The sequence below is a fragment of the Nicotiana tomentosiformis genome, chromosome 3 (assembly GCF_000390325.3).
Source record: "Nicotiana tomentosiformis chromosome 3, ASM39032v3, whole genome shotgun sequence".
Classification (NCBI taxonomy): domain Eukaryota; kingdom Viridiplantae; phylum Streptophyta; class Magnoliopsida; order Solanales; family Solanaceae; genus Nicotiana; species Nicotiana tomentosiformis.
Window position 1 is genome coordinate 68632194 of NC_090814.1, and position 13180 is coordinate 68645373.

The 13180-nt window shown below is 33.9% G+C and overlaps 1 protein-coding gene across 1 annotated transcript in view; it reads right to left on the bottom strand.

The window, feature by feature from the left end:
- LOC104105902 (uncharacterized) overlaps positions 1-1894 on the bottom strand; it is a 5577-nt gene extending 3683 nt beyond the window's left edge. The window contains exons 1-3 of the mRNA XM_033658643.2: positions 1750-1894; positions 1028-1603; positions 1-157 (exon numbers count right to left, since the gene is read on the bottom strand). The exon at positions 1-157 is cut by the window's left edge and continues 116 nt beyond it. Coding sequence (XP_033514534.1) covers positions 1-157; positions 1028-1603; positions 1750-1788 — 772 coding nt within the window. The 5' untranslated portion in view covers positions 1789-1894. The remainder of the gene's footprint in view (positions 158-1027; positions 1604-1749) is intronic.
- Positions 1895-13180: the final 11286 nt, after the last annotated feature.

Genomic DNA, 13180 nt, shown 5'->3' on the forward strand with positions numbered 1-13180 from the left:
TAATACCACCTCCTGACATCACATATGCTCTCAAGTCTGTTCCAGAGAGTGGAGCCCCCATAACCTCAAGAATTCCAGCTTCTGTATTAAGTCTTCGCATTGCCATTCTGTACACCTTATCAGGATTGATGGTAAATCTTGAGCGAAGATACAAGCCCTAACATAACAAAGCAAAAGTTTTCTTAATTATAGTTATCAAGAAAAAGTACAGAGGATGCTTGTTCAGCAAGAATTCAAGACATAGAAAGAAGAAGGAAAACTGGGAGACTTCAATCATAGACTATCCACTGTTCAAAGCACTAAACAGTTCCTAGTGCCAACTATCAAGCAGGTAGAAGGAGTTGGAGCCCCACATATTGTGATGCGCAACTTTGAATGTTAACTTGGATTGATCATTTCAGGACTTTGAAGCTCATGGTCCAAAAATTAGCTTTTTACCAAGCCAATTATGCCGTTAATTTGCGAGGTTGAGAAGTTCCTATCAGCACCTACTATATTCCATTATTACCTAACAAAAAGGTCCTTAGACATATTTGTGGGTTTTTTGTTAAGCTTGCTCACATTGCCGTTCCAAACCTGGATAAAGGAGAAGGGTTGTGGTAGGCTGACAGCCATCGTAAAACTAGGCAATTTCATGATAAATCCTCACATCCAGAGGATGCAAAGCAAAATATAAGTAAGATTTGCTCCAGAACATGTTCATTAAGTTCTTAAATAAAGCTCATGGAGTAGACATATTTGTGGTTTAATTTTTTATTTTCTATTTTCACAAAGAACATTCCAATTCTCACATTAACAGTTTTTTTATAAGGCACAGTAAGACATCAATACCAGCTAAGACACACTAAGGATGCAATTAGCACATTCAAAAGCTCAGCAAAGAGCAACTCTAACAACAATATAATTTCCAAAAACGCACAATTTACACATCACATATATCTTACGCATCAGCATCAAAGTGAAAACACCAATAAAAGAGTCCAACACAATCAACTACATTCAAACAGGAACTTAAGAAGAAACTCACAGCAAACGCGACAATGGCGGAGGAAAGAGCAAGGAAGCCATACTTGGCCATGCCTTCAGACAATCCAATAAAAGTAGTAGCAATCCCAAACAGAACCCTCCAAAGCAAAATGCAAACCATAACACCCGCTGCGCCAAACAACACGAGAGAATTCCTCTTCCAAAATGCCTCTATCTGCAACCCCACAGCTCCCTTGTACCGCGTAGCCGTGTCCTTTGCAGCCACAACCGGATTCTTCAACAGATTTTTCCCAAAATTCCCACTCTTAAACGAGAAGTACCTAAACCCTAACAATTTCCTCAAATTACCATCTGGGTCCAACTTTTTAGTACCAGGGTTTTGCAAAATCCGGGGTAACGGCGAAGACGAAAAATGGACTCGTTGGGAATTTGAAACCCATGGATTAATAAAGGGTTTTTCGATTAACTTGGGATGATTAGAAAGGAAATGAGAAATACCACTGGAAGTAGCATTGGGGTTTGAAAATTGAGGGGGTTTTGATGAAATGTACTGATAAATATTCCTCAGGACGAATTTTGAAGATGACGATTTCGACATTTCCACAACTGATACAACCTGGGGATAGATTTAGATTCACGTAAAGCACAAACTCTCAGGAATATTGGTGAGCAGATCAAAATAAGATAATCGTTGAGTAGCTGAATATTTGATAGGGAAAGTGAAGCTAAATACAGAAATAGAAAGTGGATTTTAAAAGTTACTTGGACAAGATTTGAAGCGCCTCTAGGGGCAATGAACATTCGGTAGCTTACTCTACAGGGCAGGCTGCTCTGCAAATCTCTCCCGCTCAGGTCAGCGGTGTAGTCAATCGCTCCTTGATAACGAATTTTTGATTTTTCTCCCCCTTGTAATTTGATAAATTTCACTTCAGTTCTTAAAGAAATTAAATTGCACTTCCTCCGTTTTAAAAAAGATTACCATTCTTTTTTTATTAGTCCGTTTAAAAAAGATTGACATATTTAAATATTTTCTTAATAGAAAGCATTTAAAGTCATACAAATGCTATTACTTTTTAAGATCACATTATCTCAAAAATCTTTTTTTTATTAAAATTTATATTAAATCAAAGTAGGATAATCTTTTTGAAACGGAATGAGCAATCTTTTAGATATTACTTCTTTTTTTCTTTTTTCTTTTTCTTCACAAAGTTATCAAGGGGAAGAGGGAATGCAACTTGCTTATTAGTATCCCTGAATCACTGCTATTAGAATTAGTAACACTACAATTCAGTTATGACCTTTTAGCTATTGGATGTCTCTGTATGAGCCTGTGTCATTCTTTGGACTTTTTTTTTGAGGTACATGCCACGATCCAAAATCCTAACTTGTCGTGATGGTGCCTATCTCAGTACTAGGCAAGCCGACAACATCAATAACCCACGATTTCCTTTAAATTAAAATAAAAACATAACGTTTAATACAATACCAAAAATCTAGCAATTTTCGATATAACATTCCCAAAACCTGGTGTCATTGAGTACATGAGCATCTAATATAAGTACAAGTCTGGAAAATACTGTCTATAATAGTCTGAGACCAAATACAGAAAACAAAGACATAGAGAAAGAGAGACAAGGTCTGCGGAACACGGCAGCTACCTCAAAATCTCCTGAAAATCAACTGCGTGAAATAATCAACACCCGCTATGTTCAAGAACACCTAGATCTGCACACGAAGTGTAGGGTGTAGTATGAGTACAACCAACTCAGCAAGTAACAATAATAACTAAGGAACTGAAGATAATAACGAGCTACACAGTCATAGTTCACTTTCAGTAGTTCCAGCAAAGAATAGACATGCTTTCAAATCCGGCAGTTTAAGTCAAATCAATTTTTATACAGTTCAATTTCAAGTAATTCGAATATAAATTCTTTCAGAGATTTTACAACAATGATAGATAGCAACCAAGTGCAACAACAAATGCTAAGCAAGTACAGCTTCTCAGGCAACAGTCACTCAACTTATCACAACAGCTCAACCACTCGGCTCCCAGCCCTCAGCACTCACACTCAATGGATACCGCGCTCACTGGGGGTGTGTACAGACTCCGGAGGGGCTCCTACAGCCCAAGCGCCATAATCTGCACGGACAACTCACGTGTTGCATGGACAACTCACATGCTATAATATCCTGCACGGACAACTCACGCGCCATAATATCCTTACCTCACCGACAGGCCCTCGGCCTTACTCAGTCCTCAACCTCTCAGGTCTCTCAGGCTCTCAAAAATCACAAGGATCAGCCCAAACAAAGATAACATAGTATATCAACAAATATCCAGAAAGACTGAGGTATAATACGCAAGAAAAATCATGATTGAGTACAAGACAGCAATTAGCATTCAACAAGTACGCGACCTCTACGAGTCTCAACAGTACTATAACATAGCATAGATTTATAGTCAAATTTCTTCAACACATAGAGATCATATAGCTAACAATAAATTATTCAACTTTACAGTTTCTCGGGACGGACCAAGTCACAATTTCCTCGGTGCACGCCCACATTCCCATTACCTAGCATGTGCGTCACCACCAAAATAATCACATGATACAAAAATCTGGGGTTTCATACCCTCAGGACCAGATTTATTATTGTTACTTACCTCAACCCGTGTAATTATTTATTCCGCTATGCCCTTACCACGATAATTGGTCTCCGAAAGTCTCGTATCTAGCCACAATTAATTCGATTCAGTCAATACAAATTATTGTAATTAATTCCATAAGAAAATACTAATTTTTCCAATAAAATCCGAAATTAACTCAAAAATCGCTCGTAGGGCCCACATCTCAGAACCCGACAAAAGTTATAGAATATGAACGCTCCTCCAACCACGAGTCCAACCATACAAATTTCACCAAAATCCGACACCAACACGACCCTCAAATCTTCAATTAAAGCCTATGAAGATTTCTACCATTTTCAACCCAATCCTTACCCATTTGAACTTAACAATCTTTCCACAACCTTATTAGTATGTATACATAATACTCTTACATCCAAGAATCATACTATAAATCACCCATTTTTACTCCAAACCCGAAATTGAAGAATTAGGGAAAGAAATTCTTGCCTCTTTGAAGCCCTAGCAAGATCCTTGTGAAATCTTCAAACCTTGAACAAGAATTGATGGATAAATGACTAAGTCTTCACTTTCTCTCTCTAAAATGCTCTCACCTATCTCTAAAATATCAGATTTTGGCTAAAAAAAATGAGCTTTAAGGGCTATAAATCGAAGTTGGGTCGGGTCAAAAATTAGAAAGAATGGAAGCTCCGACGCAGTTATGCGATCCGCATACCGGCCGCATAATTTGGCCTCCAAAGCTGGGCGTTACTGACCCGGTCTGCGATCATTATGCGGTCTGCATACTTGTTCTACGGTCGCATAATGCACCGCAAAACAGGTTTGCGGTCGCATAGTGCACCGCAGATTTTCCTCAAATCTTGCCCCTCACCCGATCCACTTTGCGACCATTATGCGGTCCGCAGAGTGACTATGCGACCGCATAGTGGTCGCAGAAATGACCCTTTTCCGACAAGATTTTCCTTTACACATCGGTGCATTGTTCAACCCAAAAAGTCCGAGCCACGGCGAGCTGAGAAATTTCTATAATCTTTGTACTAATTGATCTACCTCGGCACACTACTAGAAATTCGATAAAAACTGACCAAAGTTGGTCAGTTATGGCCAATTACCGACCAAAATGCGACCATTACGGTGTGGATGGTGTTTTGATGGTCGGAATGGCTTACCGACCAAAGTTGGTCGGTAGCTTAAAACGACCATCTGACAAGTTTAATTACTTACCGACCAACTTTGATCGAAAATATATTTTATTAATTTAATTTTACCAACCAAAGTTGATCGGTTTAACTAAATTATATTTTTTTTATTAATTATTAAAATTAAAAAAAAAAACGACCAACTTTGGTCGGTAATTGAAAAAATATATTTTTTTAAAATAATTAAAATTAAACATTACCGACCAACTATGGTCGGTAATCTCAACAGTGCAGGCAAAATACCGACCAAAGTTGGTCGGTAATGTTGAATTCTGGGAATTCAATGTTCATTAACCGACCAACTTTGGTCGGTATTTTGGAATAATTTATTTTTTTATTAAAAATAGACTAACTTTGGTCGGTTTTTCTGGGTTTAATTTTGGCATAAAATGCCTGTTTTGGCAACTACACCACCTGCCAGCATACCAATACACCTAATAACAACAACAACACAACAACAACAATAACACAACAACAACAACAACAACAACAACACAACAACATTAACCAAAACATTCAATAAATACTTTAAAACTAACAAATTAAAGTTCAATTGAACATAAAAATTTAAAACTAAGTTAAAACTAATTACAACTAGTTCAAAACTGGTTCTATTTGTCTAGTTCAAAGTATATAAAAGTCAAGGGGTGTTTTCTACAACATCATCATCACCGTCTGATAAACTTTCATTTACAAGACGATATAGAGAACGGTCTTTTGGAGGATGGGAAGCACGATCACGGGGAGGACGGGAGGAACGATCACGAGCAGGACGGGAGGAACGATCACATGGAGGTCGACCCTCTAGAGATGACTCACGAGATCGGGGCAACGGAAAAGCTCCACTAGATAGGAGAGTTCTGATCTGAGCTTGCATGCCAAGGAATTGAGCATCTCTAAGCCTTTCTCTTTCCTTGGCCGCTTCTAGCTTTGATGTGAGCTTTGTCACTGTCTCCCGCATAGCGGAGAGGCTCTCCCTATTAAGTTGCTCGCCTTGCGAGGAAGTCCTTATTCCTCGCATTCCACACTTATAGCGATGGAAGTTTTTAGTAGAAAGCCCGTATACCTTCCCCCATTTTGGACCACCAACAGACTCCAACAATATTCTTTCAGCATCCTCGTCCGAAGGTTGGGTTGGCTCACCCAATTCACCAGCTGGATGACTACGGATGAATTCCTCCACGTTACTTTGGTAGCGACCCTATATTATTTTAAATTAAATCAGTATTTCAAAATGTTTATCAAAGTAAATTATAATACTTAAAGAAAATTGAAAGCTTACATATGCAGTCGAGGCCCGGTCCTCGACCCTCCTATCTTGATCCTCCTCTTTCTTCTTCTTCACAATATGTGTCTCCTTGAATAGCTCATCATGACTCATTGAACGCCCATACTTCTTTTCCTGAAAACAAATTAATTTAGTTAATAAACAGAATATATATACTTAGAAAAGTAAAATAATTTAAGCAATTACGTACCAATCTTCTTTTTATTGTCCCTAGGCTGATCGCACCTCCAGTGTGCAAGGAGCCTCCCTTCTCGGATGCGCGAGCTTTCTTTCCTTTTTCGCTCCTCTCTAAGAACTCTGCGGTAAGCCATTGCCTTTGCAAATCATTCCACAAATTCTCAAGTAACCAGCCAGGCCTCTTGTTCTTCTTTCTAGCATCCGAGAAAGCATCCGCCAATCTCTTGCGAGCTTTATGATGAAAATTTGTAGCCACTTCCGTGCTATAGCGGTCTTCCCATACACACTTGCTCTGTATTTCAAAAGTTAAATATTAGATGGAAACATCATAAATATAAATTATTAAACTGTTTAAAAGAACATTTATACCTTAAATTGATTGAAAATTTGCTCCTTTAGTGAGAATGGGCAATCAGTCCAAGTCGCATAAGGGCCATCATTAAATTAGCACGCAAATTGAAATTCTGCTTGGTTGATATGTCATATGTTTCAACACCATCATACCACAATTGTTTTAACTCATCAATCAAAGGTTGTAAATATACATCAATCAAACTTTTCGGATTATGTGGACCGGGGATAATACAATTTAAGAATATATATGTACTAGTCATACACAAACTCGGGTGGTAGATTATAAGGTGTAAGAAAGACAGGCCAACATGAACGTGGTGTCGCAGATATAGAAAAAGGCGTGAAGCCATCTGCACATAGACCTAACCGAATGTTCCTTGGTTCACTAGCAAAATCTGGATATGTTCTATCAAAGTGCTTCCAAGCTTCTTCATCTGAAGGATGACACATAACACCAGGCGGTCTTCTATTTTCAAAGTGCCATCTCATATGAGGAGCAGAACTCATCGACGCATATAACCTCTTTAACTTAGGTATACGAGGTAAATAATGCATCGCCTTGACAACGACCATATTCCCGCTGGAAAGCCTCTTGAAACGAGGCTTTTCGCAAAATTTACAACTGTCTAAAGTTGCATCATCTTTATAATATAACATGCAACCATCTTCACAACAATCAATTCTCATTGACGAAAGTCCTAACTTAGAAACCAATCTCTTTGCCTTATAGAAATCACCAGGTAAGTTGATATTAGGGTCAACTAGTTCACTCATAAAGTCAATGAAAGAGTCCATGGCTGCTTGAGAAATATTCCAATTAGATTTGATACTTAGTAATCTAACTATAACAGATAGCTCAGAGTGCGGACTTCCTTCACGTAGTGGACGACTAGCTTCCTCTAACTGTTCATAAAAATATTTTGCGTCATCATTAGGAGTTTATTCAACATTTTCATTGGGCTCACCCCCGAAGTGCATCCCAAAAGCATCCGCAACCATATCCTGAATTCTAGAATTAAGATTTGTATTCTCCACCGACCTATTACTTTCACCAACAACCATGTTATGAAATATCACACGGCTACCATCGATCTCTCCATGATTAGTCCACACAAAGTAATTCTCTATAAACCCCTTCCTATAAAGATGAAGGTTAACTTCCTCCGATTTTTTAAACTTCATACAATCGCACCTGACACAAGGGCACCTAATTACTCCTTCACTTTGGTTTGGTGGAAGTGACATTGCATGTCTAATAAAGTCATCAACCCCTTCTACAAAATTCTCCCGCAATCCCCGCCGATTAGGATAATTCCTATTGTACATCCAAGTACGATGTTCCATCTATACAAATAAAACAAGAACAAATTAATTTATTCTATAATTGTAAATTAATTATATCTTTTTTAGTTAATTCAAGATAATAATTGGATCCTAATTACACCAATTTATATCCTAAAAGTTCAATTCATATCCAAAAGGTCCAATTCATATCTTAAAAGTTTAATTCATATCCTAAAAGTTCAATTCACAAGAACAAATCCTAAAAACTAAAATTTTAATTCATATCCTACGAGTTTAAACATAAACTAACTAAACTAAAGAAATTCAACCCATACCCTAAAAGTTCGATTCACAAGAACAAATTAATTTATTCTACAATTATAAATTAATTATATCTTTTTTAGTTAATTCAAGATAATTATTTTTTCCTAATTACACCAATTTATATCCTAAAAGTTCAATTCATATCCAAAAGGTCCAATTCATATCTTAAAAGTTCAATTCACAAGAACAAATCCTAAAAACTAAAATTTCAATTCATATCCTACGAGTTTAAACATAAACTAACTAAACTAAAGAAATTCAACCCATACCCTAAAAGTTCGATTCACAAGAACAAATTAATTCATTCTACAATTATAAATTAATTATATCTTTTTTTAGTTAATTCAAGATAATTATTTTTTCCTAATTACATCAATTTATATCCTAAAAGTTCAATTCATATCCAAAAGGTCCAATTCATATCTTAAAAGTTCAATTCATATCCTAAAAGTTCAATTCACAATAACAAATCCTAAAAACTAAAATTTCAATTCATATCCTACGAGTTTAAACATAAACTAACTAAACTAAAGAAATTCAACCTATACCCTAAAAGTTCGATTCACAAGAACAAATTAATTTATTCTACAATTATAAATTAATTATATCTTTTTTAGTTAATTCAAGATAATTATTTTTTCCTAATTACATCAATTTATATCCTAAAAGTTCAATTCATATCCAAAAGGTCCAATTCATATCTTAAAAGTTCAATTCATATCCTAAAAGTTCAATTCACAATAACAAATCCTAAAAACTAAAATTTCAATTCATATCATACGAGTTTAAACATAAACTAACTAAACTAAAGAAATTCAACTCATACCCTAAAAGTTCGATTCACAAGAATAAATTAATTTATTCTATAATTATAAATTAATTATATCTTTTTTAGTTAATTCAAGATAATTATTTTTTCTTAATTACACCAATTTATATCCTAAAAGTTCAATTCATATCCAAAAGGTCCAATTCACATCTTAAAAGTTCAATTAATATCCTAAAAGTTCAATTCACAAGAACAAATCCTAAAAACTAAAATTTCAATTCATATCCTACGAGTTTAAACATAAACTAACTAAACTAAAGAAATTCAACTCATACCCTAAAAGTTCGATTCACAAGAATAAATTAATTTATTCTACAATTATAAATTAATTATATCTTTTTTAGTTAATTCAAGATAATTATTTTTTCCTAATTACACCAATTTATATCCTAAAAGTTCAATTCATATCTTAAAAGTTCAATTCATATCCTAAAAGTTCAATTCACAAGAACAAATCCTAAAAACTAAAATTTCAATTCATATCCTACGAGTTTAAACATAAACTAACTAAACTAAAGAAATTCAACCCATACCCTAAAAGTTCGATTCACAAGAACAAATTAATTTATTCTACAATTATAAATTAATTATATCTTTTTTAGTTAATTCAAGATAATTATTTTTTCCTAATTACACCAATTTATATTCTAAAAGTTCAATTCATATCCAAAAGGTCCAATTCATACCTTAAAAGTTCAATTCATATCCTAAAAGTTCAATTCACAAGAACAAATCCTAAAAACTAAAATTTCAATTCATATCCTACGAGTTTAAACATAAACTAACTAAACTAAAGAAATTCAACCCATACCCTAAAAGTTCGATTCACAAGAACAAATCGTAAACCCTAGATTCTAACTAAACTATTCATGACAATACAAAGTTAATAATTCAATTCTAACTAAACTATTCAAGACAATACAAATTCAAAATTGAAACACTCATCAATTAAAACTAATTCATAACTAATTGACTAATTAACAAAACTAATTAGTTAATAAAATTTACTAACAAAACTAATTAAAACAAGACCTAAACCCTAATCCTCAATAAAATGCAATGTTCAAATAATTGAAACACTAATCAATTGAAACTAATTCATAACTAATTAACAAAACCTAGAAATAATAAATAAATGGGTTGTAATACAAACCTAGAATTTTTAGGAGATGGAGAAGGAGAGGGGCGGCAATGGCAGTGGCAGCGGCGACGGCGCGACGACGGCGAGGGCTGGGCGGTGGCGACGCGGGGTGGGGAATGGGATTTATGTGAGGGAAATAGAGAAGGAGAGGGGAAGGTTTTAAGTGAGGGAAATAGAGAAGAGAGGGGAAAATAAGAGAGAAATGGGGGTTTCTCCCGTTTTTCAATTCTCTGATTTCAGAATTACCGACCAATGTTGGTCGGCACATTAAGTGTTGACCGTTTGGTCGGTTTTTTTTTTTTTAAAAAAATTAAATTCTTTTTTTTGTGTGTGTTTTTCCTTAAAATATTATAAACTACAAGTATTTATTTTATTTAACTATGCAATTATTATAAATAATTATAAACTATAAGCATAATCTTTATAAATAATTATATTAACTATTTAATTTTAATAAATTATAATAGCATCTATCTAAGTAAATTTTCTAAGTTATAATTAAGTATGTGAGTAATTTCTCACACACACACATACACTATATTGTAATTGATGCTAATAACTTCTTTTTTCATTCGTTCATCACTAATAATGCATGACATAGATTAATCGATATATAGGTCGAGACGTTTTGATGAATCATCGATTAATATTCATCGATACATCTAAGTAAGTTATAAGTAGATGAATCAATTTACAAATAGATATATTTGATGATAAAGTATATATACTAATTAGTATCTTCCCAAGTTTATCCCTAAAAGAACCCGACCATGTGGTCCTAGCGCTTCGTGTTCTTATATATATACACACACACACACAAACACACTTCACTGTAATACTTTAACTATATATATAGAACTTGTTATAGTATATGTTAGTGTGTATATATATAGCTTGTTAATGTTTGACCATGTTTGACCTATTAATTTAACTCGTTTACTTAATACTAATAGCTTCTTTCGTTTATTTAATTTGTGATCCATATATATATATATATATATATATATATATATATATATATATATATATATATATATATATATATATATATATATATATATATGTCAAAGATGTTTAGTATTAATTCTTTTATTTTTCATTCATTCATCACTAATAATGCATGGCATAGCTAGACTAATCGATATAGGTCGAGACGTTTTGTTTTTACTATTAGTCGATATAGGTCAAACGTTTTGTTTTAATATTCATCGATGCATCTAAGTAAGTTATAAGTCGATAAATCAATTTACAAATAGCATGTTATATATAGTATATGTTAGTGTATTCATTATTTGTATTACAAAAGTGTTAACGAATTATATTTATATTATTTAGATAGTAAATATAAAAGTAATTCGAAAGTTTGACCAATGTTGACGTAATAACCGACCAACTTTGGTCGGTTATTGCTTCCCTACATTAACCGACCAACGTTGGTCGGTAATTTTAAATATAAATTCTTAAATATTATAAAATATTTTAAATAATAAAATAATTATTAAAATTTAAAAAATTAGATCCAGATTACCGACCAACGTTGGTCGGTAATCCAAAATTTTCTTGTCTGACCAGCTGGGTCAATTCGTTGACCAATTTACCGACCAACGTTGGTCGGTATTTAGTTTTAAAAAAATGTAAAAAAATAATTTTCCCAGTTTCTGTCCAACCTGGACGGATTTTGGTCCCTTTTTTTGACCGACCAACGTTGGTCGGAAATATTTGGTCGGTTTTTAGCAGATTTTTAGTGTGGCACCACCAAACCTTAATTTCCTTAGCAAAATTCCTCCGGGGTCGTTACACATAAGTCAACATCCGGTCAACCTTTTTCAACTTAAATTCAAAACCTTGGAACTAAGTGCTCCAAATCATTTCAAAACCTCACCGGATCCAAACCAATTACCCCGGCAAGCCAAATAACAACTGTAATTTACAATTTGAGCAGTAAATGGGAAAACAGGGCTATAATACTCAAAATGACCGGTCGGGTCGTCACAGTACATTATTGAGTAATTTTCAGAAACCACTATTATTTTGTGACTATTAACTTCTTATAGCTATCATATACATAATTACTTCCTATAACTACTATTCAATTATTCTATAGTGTATTCGATGTATTCACGTGGTTGTATTCATGAATACAACAGCAAAAAGCGCCTAAAATCAGGGCAGTCCAGTTGTACGCGCATGTATTCACATGTATTCGCGCTGCTGTATTCATGAATACAACAACAAAAAGCGCCTAAAATCAGGGCAGTCCAGTTGTACGCGCATGTATTCGTGTTGATGTATTCATGAATACAGCAACAAAAGGAGCCTAAAATCAAGGCAGTCCAGTTGTATGCGTATGTATTCAAATGTATTCGCGCCATGTATTCATGAATACAGTAACGACAATCACCTTAAAAATATGTATGTCCAACTTTCTAATAACGGAAATAATATCAATTAGCGTGATACACTTCTAATATAACTCAACAAAATCAATTCTTACATGCCTCATTATCAACCCAATTAATTAGAATGATTTTTCTGTTGTATTTAACTTTAGTATTTTGTGTGTTTCAATATTTGTTTTACTGTTGCATTCATTAGATTCAATATTTGTATTTATTGTATTCGCTATTTTATATTCAGTGTATTCAAATGAATTTGTATTAGCAACATTTTAGTTATTTCTAATACATGTTATTACTGTTGCATTCGGTATATTTCATTGGTTGTATTCACTACATTTCTATTTGTATTGAGTATATTATATTGTATTTCACTATATTTTAAAATTAAATGTATTTACTGTTTATATTCTGTTCTATTTTAATGTTTGTATTCAGTGTATTTCAATGCTTATATCTTGTATTCATGCATGAATACATGTGTATTCAGCTGTATTAAAAAAATACAAACCTACGAAATGCATAAATACAAGCAAAAAATAATGTATTTATAC